The 21,040-nt window shown below is 42.8% G+C and overlaps 1 protein-coding gene across 1 annotated transcript; it reads right to left on the reverse strand.

Annotated features, from left to right (window-relative positions):
* Nucleotides 1-7,490: 7,490 nt before the first annotated feature.
* Nucleotides 7,491-17,959, reverse strand: LG11H19orf12 (linkage group 11 C19orf12 homolog; the record flags this gene model as incomplete). Its single annotated transcript, XM_073605817.1, is given in 2 exon segments — nt 7,491-8,123; nt 17,792-17,959. Coding segments are annotated over 2 exon segments (426 nt in total). The 3' UTR covers nt 7,491-7,857.
* Nucleotides 17,960-21,040: the final 3,081 nt, after the last annotated feature.

Raw genomic sequence — 21,040 nt, forward strand, 5'->3', positions numbered from 1 at the left:
GTAGTATACAATGCGGAGGTTAGTAGTAATGAAGAGTGTAGGGGCTAGTAGTATATAATGTAGAGGTCAGTAATAATGCAGAAAGCAGGAGCCAGGAGAAACTAATGCAGAGTTTAGGGGTCAGTAGTAAGGCAGAGTGCAGAGGTCAGTAGTATGCAATGCAATCTTCAGTCTTATGCAACACAGAAAGCACGGGGTAAGGAATGACCAATTAAGAGTGCAGGGGTCAGTAGTATGTAATGCAGCGTGCAGGGGTCAGTGATGTGAGGGTAGTCCTTCCAGGTTCCCTCTTGGATGTCATATTGCACATTAATGATAAGGAGGAGTCTAGGACTTCCCTTGGTTCTGCATTACACATTGCCACTTTATTCTGAGGACTGAGAGGTGGCAGGTTGTATCTCTAAATGACTAAATAATGCACACAATATATCGTCATAAGTTTGTCACCATCTGACCAAAACACCATCCATATGGCCAAAAGTATATGGACACCCCTCCAAATGATTGTGTTTAGGTATTTCCAGTTACTGATATTGTTAATACTACAACATACAATGATATGTTAGACAATTGTGCGCTTTCCAATATTGTTACACCAATTTGGTGAATGTCTTTATCTTTTACAGTATGACTGTGCCTCTGTCTACAAGGCCAGCTCCATAAGGACATGGTTTGACCAGTTTGGTGTGAAAGAACTCAAGTGATCTGCACAGACCACAGATCTCAACCTTTGGGAAAGAATTGTTTTACCCATATTGAGTCCAGTCTTCTTCTCCAACCTCCATACCTGACCTCCCCAGTGCTCTATTGGCCGATTGGGCACACATTCCCACAGAGACACCCTGAAATCTTGTGGCTATCCTTCCCAGAAGAGTGGAGGCCATTACAGCTCCATATTAATGCCCAAGTTTTTGGAATGGGACGTCCAACAAGTTCGGATAGGCATGATGGTAAGGAGTCAACAAAATGTTGGGCCTATAGTGTAATTCCATTAGGGTTGGTATTAGACATGAGCAATTCATTTAGCTCCGAATTTGTTTTTTAACGAATTCCAAATTTTCCATTTTCGAATTCCAATTTTTCAAAGTTTGGAAATTTGAAAATCCGAAAACAAGAATGAAAATCTGAAAAGTTCAAAAGAATGAAAATCCGAAAACTCAAAAACCCGAAAATATGAAATAACTAACTAATAATAACTATTGAGTTATAGGTATTAAATTTCCAAATTTTAAAAAATTCGGAAATTCAAAAATTCGAAAAATCCCAAAATTTGAAAAAAAAAAGAAATAAAATCAGTAAAATTCGAAATAACAAACTAATAATAAACTATTAAATTATAGGTATTGGAATTTCCTTTCAAATTTGGCTGTTAGTGAACGTAACGAATACGAATTTATGTTATGAATTATCTGAAATAACGAATGCCGTATCTAAAAGAATGGAATGTAACGATCTAATAATAATAATAGTAATAAAACCTTTTTATTATTTACTATTAATTTGTTACATTCCATTTGTTTAGATCCGGCATTCGTTATTTCGGATAATTGGTAACTTCAGATAAATTTGTATTCGTTACGTTCACAAACAGCCAAATTTGAAAGGAAATTCTAATACCTAGTTAGTTATTATTAGTTAATTATTATTTAGAATTTTACTGATTTGCTTTCTTTTTTTCAGATCTTCGAATTTTTGAAATTTGAAAATTCGGATTTCCGAATTTTGGACATTTTCGAATTTCCAAAAAAAAGCAAAAAAACGACATGAAAATGAACAAATTTTTTTTCAGTGCACATGTCTAGTTGGTATAGTCCGACTTCAGAGTTAGAAGGAAGTCAAATAACATGTGTTTTAGTTGCTTTCATTTCTCTTTCAGTAGCTTAAGGCTTTTGCATTGACATTTTTAGAAAATAAAAGCAGCTCAAATGCAAGTTAAGAAAAAAAAAAAAAAAATCACCGTGTTGCCCCCATGTTTCCATCTGCCCTCATGACGTCTTCTCTCCTGTGTATTATGGATCTCAATAGGACCCCCCATAATCTGGAGAGGTGGAGAGTTCTCATTCTGCACAGACAGCATATCAACTCTCTATTTTTTGGTTAAGGTAGAAAAAGATTTCCTAAAAACAGGAATAGCGGGGGGGGGGGGGAGGGGGGTACGGGTTAGAATGCTGGTGGACTCTTATAGTTATTTTATAGTTCTCCGAAGAACTAAAAATAAAAAATAAAAATAAAAAAAAAGACAGACCTCCAACAACTCCAACCTCTAGCAAACTACGGCAGTTGTTAATAGGAAAGCAAGTTCTGTCAGTTACACAAATCTCACCATAATACTTTCACCAATCTACTAATCTACTATTCACATTTCTGCTCAAGAAACAAAAAATGTCATCATATATAAATAATTAATAGCATTAGGTTAATGAAGTTGCATTGGTATTGTCAGTTAAAGGCTCAGTTGATTGAAACAAACACCGATATGAGCAGCCTAAGGTCACATGACTGTAAGGCAGGCCATACATACCGGCCATACAACCACGGGTTGAAGGACAGAAAGTCACTTGATTCCACCAATCAACACAGTCAGTGTTGATGGGCAAATCCCTCCCACCGAGCCAATGTATTCTGACAGTGGGAGGTTTCCCTGCTATCAGAATACTATGATTGCTGCTGGCTATAGCCAGCAGCAGTGATCGTTCAAAAAAAAAAAAAAAAAAAAAAAAAACACGACAGGCTGGTGTGTACTGCAATCAATAGATCAAATTCAGTACAACCAGCCTGCCCATAAATGGACTGAATTTCGTCCGGTTTCTGCTGAACTTCAATCTCTCCATGGCCGGGTTAAGAGCCCTTTCACACTGGGGCGGTTTGCGGGCGCTATTGCGCTAATAATAGCGCCTGCAAACCGACCCGAAAGTGCCGCTGCTTTAATTCCAGTGTGAAAGCCCCGAGGGCTTTCACACTGGAGCGGTGCGCTGGCAGGACGGTAAAAAAAGTCCTGCTAGCAGCATCTTCGGAGCGGTGAAGGAGCGGAGTGTATACCGCTCCTTTACCGCTCCTGCCCATTGAAATCAATGCGACGGCGTGGCTATACCGCCGGCAAAGCGCCTCTGCAGAGGCGCTTTGCGGTGGTATTTAACCATTTCTCGGACGCTAGCGGGGGGTAAAACCGCCCCGCTAGCAGCCGAATACCGACCGTAAAACGCCGCTAATAATAGCAGCGTTTTACCGCCGACGCCGCTCCCGCCCCAGTGTGAAAGGGCTCTTAGGGTCAGCTACATGTGAGATTTTATACTACATTATATTATATATATTAGGACACCTGCCTTTACACACACATGAACTTTAATGACATCCTAGTCTTAGTCTGTAGGGTTCAATATTGAGTTGTCCCAACCTTTGCATCTATAACAGCTTCAACTCTTCTGGGAAGGCTGTCCACAAGGTTTAGGAGTGTGTCTATGGGAATGTTTGACCATTCTTCCAGAAGAGCATTTGTGAGGTCAGGCACTGATGTTGGACGAGAAGGTCTCCACTCTAATTCATCCCAAAGGTGTTCTATCGGGTTGAGGTCGGGACTCTGTTCAGGCCAGTCAAGTTCCTCCACCCCAAACTCGCTCATCCATGTCTTTATGGACCTTGCTTTGTGCACTGGTCCAAATCATTTGGTGGAGGGGGGATTATGGTGTGAGGTTGTTTTTCGGGGGTTGGGCTTGGCCCCTTAGTTCCAGTGAAGGGAACTCTTAAGGCGTCAGCATACCAAGACATTTTGGACAATTTCATGCTCCCAACTTTGTGGGAACAGTTTGGGGATGGCCCCTTCCTGTTCCAACATGACTGTGCACCAGTGCACAAAGCAAGGTCCATAAAGACATGGATGAGCGAGTTTGGGGTGGAGGAACTTGACTGGCCTGCACAGAATCCTGACCTCTTCCCAATAGAACACCTTAGAGTGCAGACTGTGAGCCAGGCCTTCTTGTCCAACATCAGTACCCTAACCAACAAATGCTCTTCTAGAAGAATGGTCAAACATTCCCATAGACACACTCCTAAACCTTGTGGACGGCCTTCCCAGAAGAGTTGAAGCTGTTATAGATGCAAAGGGTGGGCCAACTCAATATTGAACCCTACGGACTAAGACTGGGATGCCATTAAAGTTCAGGTGTGTGTAAAGGCAGGCGTCCCGATACTTTTGGTAATATAGTGGATTTGTTGCGAACCGTTTCATTTAAAAATGTTAAAATAAGGCAGATGACAGCAAAAGTATGAAGTCCAAGTGCATGTTAATGATAAAAACTGATATATTCTACTCTTTCAACAGAGTATAGAACCCTGTGTATGACCTGCTTAGGTGTCGGGCAGATTTGGTTATAGGAACTGGAGAAAATTGTCAGTATTATTCATAGAAACCAATCAGATGCTGCCTTCACCTGCTACAAAAATAACAGCTGCAATCTGTTTGGTCGCTTAAAATTTCAGGTTGTTCCTATTTGTTATTTTATTGCCCACTGGCAGCCAATGAGACTCTTTCAGCTCACATCTGATTGGCCGAATCAGGGAGCACCTTGGCTTCCCTTGGGCACTAGTATTTATTTAGACCTGGTTCACACCTAGGCATTTTTTAGCGCATTTTCAGTTTTGCAGAAACGCACTACAGTCCATTTAGCATGGTTTCCTATGAATGTAATTCACATCTGTGCATTTTATGGAAAGGGCCGGGGACTTTTTTCTGGTTTTTTGGTTCCATAAAATTTCAATGGATCAAAAACATGTATTGAAAAATGAAAAATGCACCCGGAATATGCAACCTGCGTAGGTGTGAATCAGGCCTTATGAGGCACGGAAGATCCAAAAGAATTGTCTTTGTAGTCGATAGCGGCCAATCAAACCCCATTGTCATTTTCCAAGGCAGATAAAAAGAAATAAAAGCAAGAATTTCATTGGCTGCTATAAGCAACACAGACAGCTCTACCTTCAACTGTCATCATATTACAGGCCTAATGTGATTTAAGAAAAAAAGATTATTCAAGTTCATCAGTTATGATTAAAAGACCGTTCAAGTTGACGCAATATGCTTCAAAAGAGGTAGATAAGGAAGAGAGATGCTGGCCTTGTTTTAGCCGCTTCCTGAAGATTTTAGTGCGTTTCGTCACGTCAAGTCAACCTTTTGCTATCGTTTGCATGAATAAAAGCACAGATTTACTTTGAAGAGACCCGATCACCTTACCGATGCATTGCCTGTGCAAAAGCACCCCTCCTCCCCACCTCACCAGAGCTCCCTCATTCACAGCCAGTGACACTACCTGTTGCTTTAGGGCAGGGGTCTCCAAACTTTCTAAGCAAAGGGCCAGATTGTGGCCAGTGGGAGTAGAAAAGACTTGGTGGTCAGCAGGGGGAAAATAATGACATAATGCCTGTGGACAGTATGGGGTATTGGTATTAGTGGGAAGAATAATCTCCATCTCCAATCCATCTATGGTGTCAGTGGGGAGGCATAGCGCCCCCGTCTATGGTGTCAGTGGGAGGAATAGCGCCCCCCTCTATGGTGTCAGAGGGGAGGCATAGCGCCCCCTCTATGGTGTCAGAGGGGAGGCATAGCGCCCCCTCTATGGTGTCAGTGGGGAGGCATGGCGCCCCCTCTATGGTGTCAGTGGGGAGGCATGGCGCCCCCTCTATGGTGTCAGTGGGGAGGCATGGCGCCCCCTCTATGGTGTCAGTGGGGAGGCATGGCGCCCCCTCTATGGTGTCAGTGGGGAGGCATGGCGCCCCCTCTATGGTGTCAGTGGGGAGGCATGGCGCCCCCTCTATGGTGTCAGTGGGGAGGCATGGCGCCCCCTCTATGGTGTCAGTGGGGAGGCATGGCGCCCCCTCTATGGTGTCAGTGGGGAGGCATGGCGCCCCCTCTATGGTGTCAGTGGGGAGGCATAGCGCCCCCTCTATGGTGTCAGTGGGGAGGCATAGCGCCCCCTCTATGGTGTCAGTGGGGAGGCATAGCGCCCCCTCTATGGTGTCAGTGGGAGGAATAGCGCCCCGTCTATGGTGTCAGTGGGAGGAATAGTGCCTAAGGGTTAAATAAAGGCAAACAAAGGGCCACACCTGGCCCACAGGCCTCAGACCACCGCTTTAGGGTTTGGAGGGGGGGAGCATATGATCTTCGCCTCTGAGACAAAGTAAATGCCTAGCAGCCAATTGATAAGCCCCATCGCTGTCACGCGTCCAAAAGAGCAAAGTCATCGATCCCCTGGTTGCTGACACCACCGATTTCAGTGCTGCCTGTGAGGGAGGAAAGGGCTGCATAGAAGTGAAGGTAAGCTGGGTAGGAGGACCGGTGTCGATAGACTTTTGCTCATTGCAAGTGGGTTTTGCATCTCAATACAAGTGTATAGGAATGCTAAACCTGCTTGAAGCAAGTCAATCGCAGGTCAGATGCACTTGTCAATTAATTCCTAATACTCTCAGAAGCCTTTCAAACCAATGCCATTGACACAGACCCTCGTAGTAGTTGGGGGGGGGGGGATGGGGGCACCCTTGCGGAAACAAGGTCACTTTGCTCTACATGGGTAAGGTAGCAGAATTTCGTTAAAGTAAATCTCTGCTTTTTGCATGCAAAGCTTAGCCACAGGTTGACTTGATTGCCCACTGCTTGTACTCATCTGTTTGCTCCTCTGCTACTTTGGCTGACCTTTTTCTACTTCTGCTTAAAGAGGAACTGAACTAAAAAAGTGTAGATTTTCCATGTTATAGACGACATCTAGAAATGTTAAATTGTGCCCAAGCATAAAAACAGATTCCTGCTGGAAAATAGCAGTCCATATCCTGGTATGTGAGTGTGCCTAGGCACTCGTGTGTCTATAGCCTCAGAGCTGTGTATCTGCAGTGTAAGATCGAAGGCACCGTTACCTCTGAGGGCTTGTCCTAGTAAAGCTGAAGTGATGCCATTACTGTGCTGCTCAAGGTTCTCCATGCTGGAGGCTCTGCCATGAGGAAGCAAAGCACTGCCTCTACCAAGATGGCCGCCCACACAGAGACAGTACAGACCAAGGCATGGTAAGTCAGTGATAGAGAAAGAACAGCTGCAGAGAGGCCACAGACAATACTGGTGACTAGTTCTTTGCCATTTGTCTGCTTTCAGAATTCAGTTTCTCTTTAAAGTAGAAGTCCACCCTAACTCTAAAATCTCTAAATCTACAGGCATCCACGATCTAAGACTAACCTATCTAGCTCTGTAAAGAAGAAACCGCTATACATACCTTTTCCGAAGCCACTCCGGTCCGGTGCCACGCTGAGCTGTAAGTGGTGGCTTCGCTGTGGAGGTGGCTGCCATGAAAGCCCCATAGTAGGTCTACGGGTGACGTCACTTCCCTGGCATTTCACGGCCGTGTCCTGCACAGAGCTTCCACTGCTGGAGACTGGACCAGAGCGACTTCAAAAAAAGGTATGTATAGCGACTTCTTCACAGGACTAGATAGGTTAGTCTTAGATTGTGGATGCCTGTAGGTTTAGAGATTTTAGTTTTAGGATGAACTTACACTTTAAGGAAGGAAACATATGTCTACTATGAGGCAGCACTGGAGGCCCAAGTGGTCAATCTTCAGCCCTCCAGATCAACTACTGACCTATAATCACACACATAGGTTGGACTTGATGGACTTTTTTCAACCTTGTTTACTATGTAACTTGGAGCTTCTATTCACTAAGCAGCAGATCGTTTTAAACCTTACACTTCAAAATTACACTAAAATCTTCCTTACTGGAATATCCAAGTACAGCATCTGCCTCCCTTTACCTTTTCTACACTGTTGGGTTTCCTAGCTAATCATAGGTGCACTTTCGGCAGTAATAAAATGATTCAGCAACCATCTAGTCTCCATACTGAATCTCTCCTTTTAGCTCCTGGGACACGTAGTTGATGAGTGCGGCTGACACCTTCTGTTGTAAGGAGGCATTGCCCATGACCAGCATGATGAGTTGAGCAGCATCGGTCCAGTCCAAGTTGCCGATGATGGTGTAGATGTTTTCACACAGCTTCTGCTGCTGGACAGGGGGCATCTCCATAAGAATCTGAGGGACTGGCTTGAACTGACCGCTGGACATCCAGGCGCCCAATAATCCTCCCACAGCGCCACCTAGAAACAAATAATGGCAGTAAGTTATAAACACTACCATTTACAAAGATCCTTATTTTTTTTAATGTTTAAGAAAAATTGTTGTAGTATACATAATAGCTAGTGATGGAAATTGAATTTGATATTTGGGGGGAAACCTTCCAATGTGAGTGATGGAAATCCAACATTTGACAGTTGGGGAAACCTTCCTATGGGGGTGATGGAAATCTGATAGATGGGTGAACCTTCTAATGGGGACACCTGTAATGGTGACAACTATCGAAGAGGGGGATTTCCCATAACTTTGATTACATTTCCAGGGTTATTTTTGTTGCCTTTTGTAGGGACTGGAAATAATGGGAAATCTCTCAAATGGTACAAAAAGTCTGCCAGGAGGTTTTAACCTTCCCATACTCTATCCAAAACCAAAAAGGAGATATACCTAAATATTATGAGATTATTATATGACCCTTTTCATTTGTGCAACCAGCTATGGTTTATCTTTCCTTCCTATTCCCCATGCACACAGGGCGTTAGAAAAAAACGAGCTGCAAAGCCACTACCAACGCCAGAAAAAAGCAGCTCTACAAACGCAAAGAAGACAGCAGTGGCAGAGAAGACCGGAGGAAGAAGACCGGAGGAAGAAGGATGGAGGGAGAACACCAGAGGGAGATTTTTTTTAATAAAGGACTTGTCAAAACCGTATCTTGTTTTTATTTACACTACCCTGCCTTTTTCAGGGGTGAATGGGTAGGGGGCACAATGTACCCCATACTCATTCACATGGGAAGGGGGGCCTGTATATGGATCCCCCCATTGTTAAAGGGGGCTTCCAGATTCCGATAAGCCCCCCGCTGGCAGACCCCCACAACCACCGGCCAGGGTTGACAGCAAGAGGCCCTTGTCCCCATCAACATGGAAACAAGGTGCTTTAGAGTGGGGGGCACAGAGCCCCCCCTGCCCCAAAGCACCCACCCTCCACATTGAGGACGTGTGGCCTGGCATGATCCGGGGAGAGGGAACAGGTTCGCTTGTCCATCCGCCCCTCGACCTGCCAGGCTGCATGCTGGGATAAGAGTCTGTTATTTATTTATTTTTTAAAAATTTTTATGTTTTAGGACCCAACGCTGTTTTGACATTTCTGGGGGAGGGGGGGGGTCCGTATACCATCTGTGTACAGGACACCTCCAGGCAGCCATATTGCCTTTTACAGAGCTGTTGATTGAAAAGGAAAGTTCATTTTTAAGAACATATAAAAACAATATATGACTTGTTTCCCAATTGTATATGGTGTATTCTTTTTTTTATTTGCCATCCCCCCCAACACACACACACACAAAAGTGGAGGTCTAGACCAGAATAGCAGCAGGGGGAAATGCTAAAAAAAAAAAAAAAAAAAAATTAAAAAAAAATTCAGCTTGGGGTGGGGTCTGTGTTAGAGTGGAACTCCCTTTTGAGAGTTAAGTTCTGCTTTAACCCTAACATACCCTCCTCTGCTCGACTACAAATTAATACCCTGATAACTTCAGGTTAACATGTCTTAGGTGTCTTCGGAAACTCGACAAACCCTCCCCCTTTCACCCCCCCATGCGTTGCACCTTTTCATATTCAGATTCGCTATCTATACCTACAATGGATATAAAAAGTCTACACACCCCTGTTAAAATGTTGAGTTTCTGTGATGTAAAAAAATGAGACAAAGAAATTATTTCAGATTTTTCTCCACCTTTATTTTGACCTATAAACTCAGTTGAACAACAAACTGAAATCTTTTAGGTGGAGGGAAGTAAAAATAAAACAAATAAAAAAAAATATGGTTGCATAAGTCTGCACACCCCTTACACTAATACTTTGTTGAAGCACCTTTTGAATTTTTTACAGCACTCAGTCTTTTTGGGGATGAGTCTATCAACATGGCACATCTTGACTTGGCAATATTTGCCCACTCTTCTGTGCAAAAACACTCCAAATCTGTCAGATTGCGAGGACATCTCCTGTGCACAGCCCTCTTCAGATCACCCCACAGATTTTCAATCAAATTCAGGTCTGGGCTTTGGCTGGGCCATTCCAAAACTTTAATCTTCTGGTGAAGCCATTCCTTTGTTGATTTGGATGTATGCTTTGGGGCGTTGTCATGCTGAAAGTTGAAGTTTCTCTTTATGTTCATCTTTCTAGCAGAAGCCTGAAGGTTTTTCGCCAATATTGACTGGTATTTGGAACTGTTCATAATTCCCTCTACCTTGACTAAGGCCCCTGTTTTAGCTGAACAAAAAACTGCCCCGAAGCATGATGCTGCCACCACCATGCTTCACGGTGGGTATGGTGTTCTTTTGGTGATGTGCAGTGTTGTTTTTGTGCCAAACATATCTTTAGAAATTATGGCCAAAAAGTTCAACCTTGGTTTCATCAGACCAGAACACATTTTCCCACATGCTTTTGGGAGATTTTGCAAAATTTAGCTGGGCTTGGATGTTTTTCTTGGTATGAAAAGACTTTGTCTTGTCACTCTACCCCATAGCCCAGACATATGAAGAATATGGGAGATTGTTGTCACATCTACCACACAGCCAGTACTTGTCAAGATATTCCTGCAGCTCCTTTAATGTTGCTGTAGGCCTCTTGGCAGCCTCCCTGTGTGACGTCCAGTTCTTGGTGATGTCACTGTTGTGCCATATTTTCTCCACTTGATGATGACTGTCTTCACTGTGTTCCATTATATATCTAATGCCTTGGAAGTGTTTTTGTACCCTTCTGCTCACTGATACCTTTTAACAATGAGATCCCTCTGATGCTTTGGAAGCCCTCTGCGGACCATGGATTTTGCTGTGGGATGCGACTAAGAAAATGTCAGGAAAGACCTACTAGAACAGCTGAACTTTATTTGGGGTTAATCAGAGGCACTGTAAATGATGTCAGATGTGTACTGACTACTATTTAACATTATTTTGGATGTGATTGCTTAATTCTGAAAACAGCTACATCCCCAGTTATAAGAGGGGTGTGCACTTATGCAACCACATTGTTTTAGTTTTTAGTTTTACTTCCCCCCCTAAAAGATTTCAGTTTGTTGTTCAACTTATTGTACAGTTTATAGGTCACATTAAAAGGTGGGAAAAGTTCTGAAATGATTTATCTTTGTCTCATTTTTTTACATCACAGAAACCCGACATTTTAACAAGGGTGTGTAGACTTTTTATATCCACTGTATATACTCATCATTCAGAATGGATCCCCCCCACCCCCATTTTGGAAATTACCAAATCCAATAATGTTTGAGATGATCACATAAACGTGTACTTTTTCCGCATGTTTGATTTTGGTCTCATGATTTGTCTCATTTGCCTGCTGAGCCAATATCTCGTGATATGGTTTTCTTTACCTCCTTAAAAAAAAAAAAAAAAAAAAAAGCGAGGGACTTCCCGGTTGTCAACAGAATTTGTGTTCCCATTGGAAAATTTCCAATTGTATCTTTTCCATTTGTTCTAATGGTCTGAATTGTAAAAAGTTACAGCCAAGCCCATAAAATTCCCCAAACACATTTCTGAAACCCCCAAATATACGCACGTACAAATGTAAATACACGTGTTGGGGGTTCCCCGGTACGCTATCATGACTCCCCTCACCATTCTTATCACCCTAATTCCTCATCATACTATAGGCATCCGCCTATTTCTACCTATAATAGGTATTCCCCGTTACGTGAACAATATAATGAAAATGTCTGCCCATTCCCTAATGCCGGGTATGACCCATCCCCCTACAGACAACCGTATTTAGATTCACGTACTACTCGGGGTTTTCGCGAGGACACTCAAAACAGAAAAAGAGGTCCAGAAACAAGAGAGGGACCAGAGGAGGGAGGAGGGTTCAGAGACGGAAAACGAACAAGAACGTAACATGTCAGGGGGTATTCAACTTGAGTGACACTGTCCTCACACAGGAAGAAAAAAGTGTCCTTAACAAGGGGCTTAAATTTGCCCCCCCTCATAAACTCAACAAATTCAATACGTTCATTGATATTCATAAGTTCATTAGAAAAATCAATGTTCAAAGATACATCATCTCGAACCCCACGAGAAATATAGCCAGAGCGGCAACTTCTGGCACAGTACACTCTAATTTATCTAATCCCTCCCTCTTCAGCCCCCCAACACAACTTCCACCCCCCATTAACTTATTCAAAGAATTAGTGATACGAGACCTAGCGAAGATTCCAGTAAAACACAAATTTTATAATCCTCTACCTACAGTGGGCCTAAAAACCCTATGCGAGAACAACAATTTGGTTATACGCCCCGCCGACAAAGGCGGCGGCATAGTTTTATTAAACAAATCAGACTATCTTAAAGAAATGCACCGCATTTTAGGAGACCGTGAGACCTACATTGAGCTACCTAATAATCCAACACAAGAGTACAAAATAGCATTGAGGAATCTGATAGCCAAAGGCTATGATTCTTACATTCTAAATAAAAAAGAGAGATCATTTTTAGTTCCCCTCGCCCCACGTGTCCCAGTTATGTATTATTTACCCAAAGTTCATAAAGACCCTCTCCACCCTCCTGGCAGACCTATAATTAGTGGCATCGACTCGATTACCTCCAGAATCGGGAAGTACATTGATTTCTTTCTCCAACCCTCTGTACGTAAGATGCCGTCCTATCTAAAGGACACTAGGGATGTGATCAGACTGTTATCCAGTGTTTCATATTCCGGTGACCTTATCATGGCCACTGCAGACGTGGCGTCCCTCTACACCTGCATTCCACACCGTGAAGGTGTGGATGCAGTTAAATGTTTTCTTAATAGGGATGTTTCCCTTGCCTCACCCCAGATCAATTACATTATAGAGCTAATAGAATTTGCAACTCAAAGTAATTATTTTTGGTTTAATGGCAACTACTATCGCCAACATAAGGGGGTGGCAATGGGTGCCAAGTTTGCCCCTAGCTTGGCTAATTTATTTATGGCCAAGTGGGAGGAGGACGTCGTCTATGCCATGGATAACCCACATCTTCTGCTGTGGGCCCGGTACATAGACGACGTCCTCCTCCTGTGGACTGGGAACCATGATGACCTGATTGACTTCATGGCCTCTTTGAATGCCAATGATAGGGGCATTGCCCTGACATTTGAGGCTAGCACCACTTCAGTCCACTTTTTAGATTTGGTTATTGATAGAAAAGAAGGTGGATTTAGCTTTAGTACTTATTTTAAGTCCACCGACAGAAACAGTTACATATCAACTGACAGTTGTCATCACACCTCTTGGATTAAATCAGTACCCAGGAGCCAATTTTTACGTCTACGTAGAAATTGTACTGATCAAGACACCTATATGACTCAGGCCATGTTACTCAAAGATAGGTTTGTTGAGAAAGGCTATAATCCGCCTGACCTAGATAGAGAGATTGAAAAGGCCTGTAGTATAGATCGTCAGACACTATTGCAAGATAAACCTAAACAATCTAACGATGATTTCAAATGGTCATTTTTGACCTCCTTCTCGATGCAATACAAACAGATTAGGAAGGTCTTTGAACATCATTGGGACGTTCTAAAAACGGACAAAATATTGGGCCCACTTCTTCCTGATACTCCCAAGGTGGTCTTTAGAGGAGTTCCATCCCTCAGGAATAAGCTAGCACCTAATGTTATTGATCCGCCTAAAAAACCATCCTTTTTTCATAATTGGACTGGTTTCTTTCCTTGCAAAAAATGTCTGGTTTGCCAGTATAATACCTGCGGCAGAAGGGCGAGCCACGAATTTAACTCTACCGTGACTGGCCGCACGTATGCAATTAAACAATTTTGCACCTGTGCCACTACCGGGATTGTTTACTTATTGACTTGCCCTTGTGGCAAGCAATATGTGGGCCGTACAATTAGATCGTTTACTGTACGGGTCTCGGAACACATCAACCTCATTAAGGCGGGTAGCACGAAACATACAGTCCCTAGACATTATAGGGAATGTCATGATAGAAATCCGGCTGGCACACAGTTTCTCATCATAGATAAATATAGGGCCCCTTGGCGGGGGGGGTCTACTCTTAGGGGAGTCTCCCGTTTGGAGACATACTGGATATACGAATTGGGGTCACACTTTCCGCAGGGTATCAATGTCGATTGGGACATCAATTCGTTTATTAATCAGGCATAAATTGTAATTTACATTTTACTTTAGATTTTTTCGACATCTATTATTCATGTTAGCTCGATTATGATGGTCCCCTTTTTTAGCTATATTTATATATATACATTGCCATACGGTATACGTTTTTATTTTATTACTAGGCTTTTTCTTTTTGTATACATTGTATGTGCCTATAAATATTACAGTTGGGCATGTAAATGTATTTTATGCCCCCTACTGGAAGTGTCTGGGAGGTCAATAATATGAGTCCATATAATGTAGACTTCAAATAATGTCCTTACCCTCTATCATAGGCCCCTTCGCGCATTGATAATATACTTAATTTTTCACACTATGAAGCTTTTTATGTGCACCTGTAACACATTCAAATTTCATATACATTTGACTTCCATCCCTGCTGACACTTGTCTTCCACTTCCGCCCTGCGTCATAGGGCTGAGCTTTGCTCTCTATGGGACGAGCGTCTAGCAATTGATGACGAGGCGTGTTTGTTATCACGGAACGTACTGACGTAGCCGCGTTATGCGCATGACGTCATCGCGCCATATGAGAGTGAGGCTTGGGTGGCGGCTTGGAGCGCACTGTCACCGCTGCCCAGTCTTGCGCGTGACGTCAGTGCGCTCAGAGGAGGCTCGTCATAGCGTTGGAACGCAGCGGCGTCGCTGCGCTCCTTTCCAGGGGTCACAGATAATGAGAGTGAGGTTTGGTTACGGACTAACCATCCGGACCACCTTTCACTTATTCTTGCCTCATAATTTTATATAATAGTTATATTCCAACATATGTCCTGGTTGCTTAGTTTGCCTTTCAAAACTCTAAGCCCATAATCTATGCCCCTCAAAACCGGAAATAAGGTCATGTGGTTTACTTCCGGTTCAGGACACTTCCATTGGGGGTCATTGCTTATTTGTTTGTCTATATATAGAGCGGTGGGGTGAGGGGGTTCATACCCCAGAAGACGACTACTTAGTCGAAACATGTCGGGTTGATCCCTCACAGCTACCGCTACACGATTGAAACGCTAATTTTATCTGCAAAAAATGTGAGTCTGTTTTTTATCTGTTACTTTTTAAATAAATCCAAGTTTTACGTTATTACACTATGTGAGTGTTTTTATTCCTCACATGTAATACGAATCTTTCGCATGGTCTACTGTGGCATATCTACCAATGTGGAAATCGTGTTGACCGACTTTTCCCCCCCATGGTTTGTGTGACGATAACCTCGGACCGGATAATACATCTAGACCTGTTGGTCAATAAGCCCTTTTGACCTGTATGGCATACGCCATTTCAGGCCATACCTTCCGGTAAGCCTCCATAACTTCTGGTGATGGTCCTGGCACTGTTTCCGAACTTCCGTGCACCTCGGGTCCCCTATGGTCTATGTACCTACCAGGCTATTGGATTGAAAGCTTTTCTACATATATAAGAAAACACCTGCCAAAAACTGTTCATGCACCGCTGTCAGGGTTCTTTTTGTTGTTTTGGACTTTACACTAGACAACTGTTCATGCACTGTCATTGCACATTTCTCTTATTGCTTTAGATTATATTTAACATTTGTATTGAACACATATATTTACTTACTATCTTTGTTTATTAGTCACTGCCATTTGTGTTCACGTGTCATTTCTGTTTCACAATTGTATTGTGTGATATTACCCAATGCTTAGCTTCATATATTGCTACTATTAGCGCCACACTTTATACATTTTTTTACACGTGTTGGGGGTGCCTACGCATCGTTGATTGCGATACAAACGTTACATATCGCCGCGGACGAGCGAGAGCAGGAATTCTAGCACCAGACCTCCTCCGCAACACTAAACTGATGACCTATTGGGGGGGGGGGGTTTAAAGCGTCACCTATGGAAAATGTAGGGTACTGAAATTCAGTTTAAAATCAAAATGAAAGGCAAAACACTTGTGTATACAGCAGTACCGTGGATTAGGAGCATAATTCATTCCAGGAGAATGCTTGTAATCCAAAGCACTCGTATATCAAAGCGAGTTTCCCCATAGGAATCAATAGAAACTCGTGCTTAGAGTGGTCGGATTTTAAAAAGGTAAGCAGAGGGACTGGCAGGAGCGCCAAGGATTTCACATGAAGGAAGCAATACAAAGAACAGGAGACTTTATAGTTTAAGTACATGGTACAGCAGGCACAGATCAGAAATAGGAAATGTTGGGGTAACAGACACATGTTTTTTATCTCTTTACTTGGTGCAACCTCGACTTTTATATTTTACAAAAAAATTGGGTAATTTATTTATGTTTGTGCGCCCTAAAATTAACTTTACTGTATTTTTCACTGAACTTTTACGTTTCCTAGACCTTTGTGGTAATATCATGTGAAATAAAAAATTTAAACTACCACTATTTTGTTCTCTAGCCAGTTGCCGACCGCCGCACGCCGATATGCGTCTGCACATTGGCAGTGGTGGGCAAATGGGCGTGCCTGTATGTCCCCTTTAAGAGCCGGGGATAGCAGGCTCCTAAAGGCGCGCGCGCGCCGCGTACAGCGTGAGCGCGCCCACAGGACCAGCGAACTCTATGTCCGCCGGTCTCCCGGCGATCGTGTCACGGAGCCTCAGGACGGGGGAAATTCCTATGTAAACAAGGCATTTCCCTGTTCTGGCTTGTGACATGACAGAGATCACTTCTCCCTGTCATCGAGAGCAGTGATCGCTGTCATGTGACTTGAAGCCCCTCCCCCCCCACAGTTACAATCACTCCCTAGGACACACTTAACCCCTTCATCGCCCCCTAGTGGGTAACCCCTTCACTACCTGTGTCAGCAAACCCATCAATATACGCTTATTGCGATTTTTTTAAACTAAAAATATGTAGAAGAATACATATCGGCCTAAACTGAGGAAAAAAAATAGTTTTTTTTAAATATTTTTGGGGGATATTTATTATAGCAAAAAGTAAAAAACAATGCGTTTTTTTCAAAATCGTCGCTATTTTTAGGTTTATAGCGCAAAAAAAAAAAAAACGCAGAGGTGATCAAATACCACCAAAAGAAAGCTCTATTTGTGGGAAAAAAGGATGTCAATTTTGTTTGGGAGCCACGCCGCACGACCACGCAATTGTCAGTTAAAGCGACGCAGTGCCGAATCGCAAAAAGTGCTCTGGTCAGGAAGGGGGTAAAATCTTCCGGGGCTGAAGCGACTAGGGTGTCTGCTTTCAGAAAATAATATAATGTTTTGGGGGTTTTAAACAATCTTCAGGCCTAAAATGATTTTTTTTTAGCAAGTGTGCAAACAAATGCAAAAACAGCTCTGGCAGCAAAAGGGTTAAAGGGTCAAAATAAATAACATCTTAAAGTAGTTTATGGGGAAAAGGTAATATTAATATCTCGTGGATTGCCTCCTGGATATCTGGAAGCCATTTCTCAAAGCCCCCCTCCTCCAATCACAATAAAGGCCAATAGTAAGACTCAACAGGTAAAATGCCTTCTATACAGCACTGTATCTAATAAATGACACCTCAATAAAATTGAATTCCATTAAAATGAACATATTTACCGACTGCAATTCCAGGAGGTCCTCCCATCAATCCTCCCAGGAAGGCCCCGGTGCCGGCGGCCACAGCGCCCCTAGCAGAGTGCTTCACGGCGGCTTTCATCTTCTGTTCTCCGGAAACGTGGCACAAAAGCCGCATTATATCATCCACATGGAGAGGCATTTTCCTGGCTAGAAATAAAAAAAAATGTAAAAAAAATTGAATTTTACAAAGTCAGATTTGTGTGTTACCCCCTGTTCAAAGGGAAATCTACTATGAGTCAGACTGTCAGGAACAACCAGAGCAGTGATTGGAGGAGATCAGCAGAGGAACTAGATAGCAAAGCCTCCGTCTCTATCCTTCCCCTAATATGATATTCAAGGTCTGAGGACACATTTATTATCACAGAAGGTATCTGGGGGTGTTGTTGATCCTTCTGAGAATGATTGCTGCCTGGCTGTCATCCTGATTCTCCTTCTCCAATCCCTATGAGCCAATTATACAAACCAAGTATGATATAAAAAAGGTATAAAATAGACAATGACATATATAAATATATAGAACGGCGCTCAGGGTAATACTTAGACTTACACTCCTACTGGACACATTTATGGACCAACATTGCTATGCCCCTGGAGTGGGAAGTGTGGCATAAGTGACGGGACCATCGAATCCACTGTCTACAGCTGCCCTTCTCAAACTTTTTACCCCACAGGAACCCTTGAAATAATTTTCAGGTCTCAGGGTACCCCTGATGAAAACAATTCATCAGGTCACTGGGAACAAGGCCCCCCTTACATTGGTGATCAGTGAGAAGAATGCCCCCCTTACATTGGTGGCCAGTGGGAAGAATGTTCCTTACATTGGTGATCAGTGGGAAGAATGTTCCTTACATTGGTGATCAGTGAGAAGAATGTTCCTTACATTGGTGATCAGTGAGAAGAATGTTCCTTACATTGGTGATCAGTGAGAAGAATGTTCCTTACATTGGTGATCAGTGAGAAGAATGCTCCTTACATTGGTGATTAGTGAGAAGAATGTTCCTTACATTGGTGATTAGTGAGAAGAATGTTCCTTACATTGGTGATCAGTGGGAAGAATGCTCCTTACATTGGTGATCAGTGAGAAGAATGTTCCTTACATTGGTGATTAGTGAGAAGAATGTTCCTTACATTGGTGATCAGTGGGAAGAATGCTCCTTACATTGGTGATCAGTGAGAAGAATGCTCCTTACATTGGTGATTAGTGAGAAGAATGTTCCTTACATTGGTGATCAGTGAGAAGAATGTTCCTTACATTGGTGATCAGTGAGAAGAATGTTCCTTACATTGGTGATCAGTGAGAAGAATGTTCCTTACATTGGTGATCAGTGAGAAGAATGCTCCTTACATTGGTGATTAGTGAGAAGAATGTTCCTTACATTGGTGATCAGTGAGAAGAATGTTCCTTACATTGGTGATCAGTGAGAAGAATGTTCCTTACATTGGTGATCAGTGAGAAGAATGTTCCTTACATTGGTGATCAGTGAGAAGAATGTTCCTTACATTGGTGATCAGTGGGAAGAATGCTCCTTACATTGGTGATCAGTGAGAAGAATGTTCCTTACATTGGTGATCAGTGGGAAGAATGCTCCTTACATTGGTGATCAGTGAGAAGAATGTTCCTTACATTGGTGGTCGGTGAAGAATGCTCCTTACATTGGTGATCAGTGAGAAGAATGCTCCTTACATTGGTGATCAGTGAGAAGAATGTTCCTTACATTGGTGATCAGTGAGAAGAATGCTCCTTACATTGGTGATCAGTGAGAAGAATGTTCCTTACATTGGTGATCAGTGAGAAGAATGTCCCTTACATTGGTGATCAGTGGGAAGAATGCTCCTTACATTGGTGATCAGTGGGAAGAATGCTCCTTACATTGGTGATCAGTGAGAAGAATGTTCCTTACATTGGTGATCAGTGAGAAGAATGTTCCTTACATTGGTGGTCGGTGAAGAATGCTCCTTACATTGGTGATCAGTGAGAAGAATGTTCCTTACATTGGTGATCAGTGAGAAGAATGTTCCTTACATTGGTGATCAGTGGGAAGAATGCTCCTTACATTGGTGATCAGTGAGAAGAATGTTCCTTACATTGGTGATCAGTGGGAAGAATGCCCCTTACATTGGGGATCAGTGAGAAGAATGCCACTTACATTGGTGATCAGTGAGAAGAATGCCACTTACATTGGTGATCAGTGGGAAGAATGTTCTTTACATTGGTGATCAGTGAGAAGAATGTTCCTTACATTGGTGATCAGTGGGAAGAATGTTCCTTACATTGGTGATCAGAGGGAAGAATGTTCCTTACATTGGTGATCAGTGGGAAGAATGTTCCTTACATTGGTGATCAGTGAGAAGAATGTTCCTTACATTGGTGATCAGAGGGAAGAATGCTCCTTACATTGGTGATCAGAGGGAAGAATGTTCCTTACATTGGTGATCAGTGAGAAGAATGCTCCTTACATTGGTGGTCAGTGAGAAGAATGTTCCTTACATTGGGGATCAGTGGGCAACAGATAATAAACAGGAAACAAAAAAAAAAGGAAACATACTTAGCCTAATGCTGCTGGCTCTGCCAATTGGTGTTGGCCTGAAAACTATATGGGCATCAAACAGAAGGTCAATCAGCCACAGCTCAAGGAACCATTAGCTGCCTCTGGAGGAATCCTGGTTAGGAATGGCTGGTCTACAGAGACAGCTGACACTATGCTCAATTAACTGTCTCTTGTAAGCAAATTCTCTCAGCACTGGCTTGCTGAATTGTTCTTGTATAAGGATACACAGGCCCAGACATTCCATGAAAGAAAACCAGATTTAATGTCTGGACCAAAAATCATCTAACTGAGCAATTAAGGACATTACAAAACTGTTAAAAGAATTACCCAACCTGGTAAGTGAAATGGGTTACATGAACTAAAGGAAAATTAGTCTAATCCAAGTATATCAACCTGAGCAAGTCAAAAGGGGGGGGGGGGGGGGTGGTATCACCTGCATAGATAGAACGCATTTATAGATAATTTGGAAAAATGGAAGCATTCATCCAACATGATATTTATTGACATGTAGTTACATAGTAATTACCTAGAAGGTTATTGCAAGACTAAAGAGCAGTCGTGTAGCGCATCAGAACAGCAAGTATAGAATATAGTGGGTGTACTGTGGTCAAAGATCGCCATCTAGTGGCCAATTAGAAAACCACAATGGTGATGTAATAGCACCAAAGTCCACGAATGC

This window comes from Aquarana catesbeiana, linkage group LG11 (assembly GCF_042186555.1).
Source record: "Aquarana catesbeiana isolate 2022-GZ linkage group LG11, ASM4218655v1, whole genome shotgun sequence".
In the NCBI taxonomy this organism is placed as follows: domain Eukaryota; kingdom Metazoa; phylum Chordata; class Amphibia; order Anura; family Ranidae; genus Aquarana; species Aquarana catesbeiana.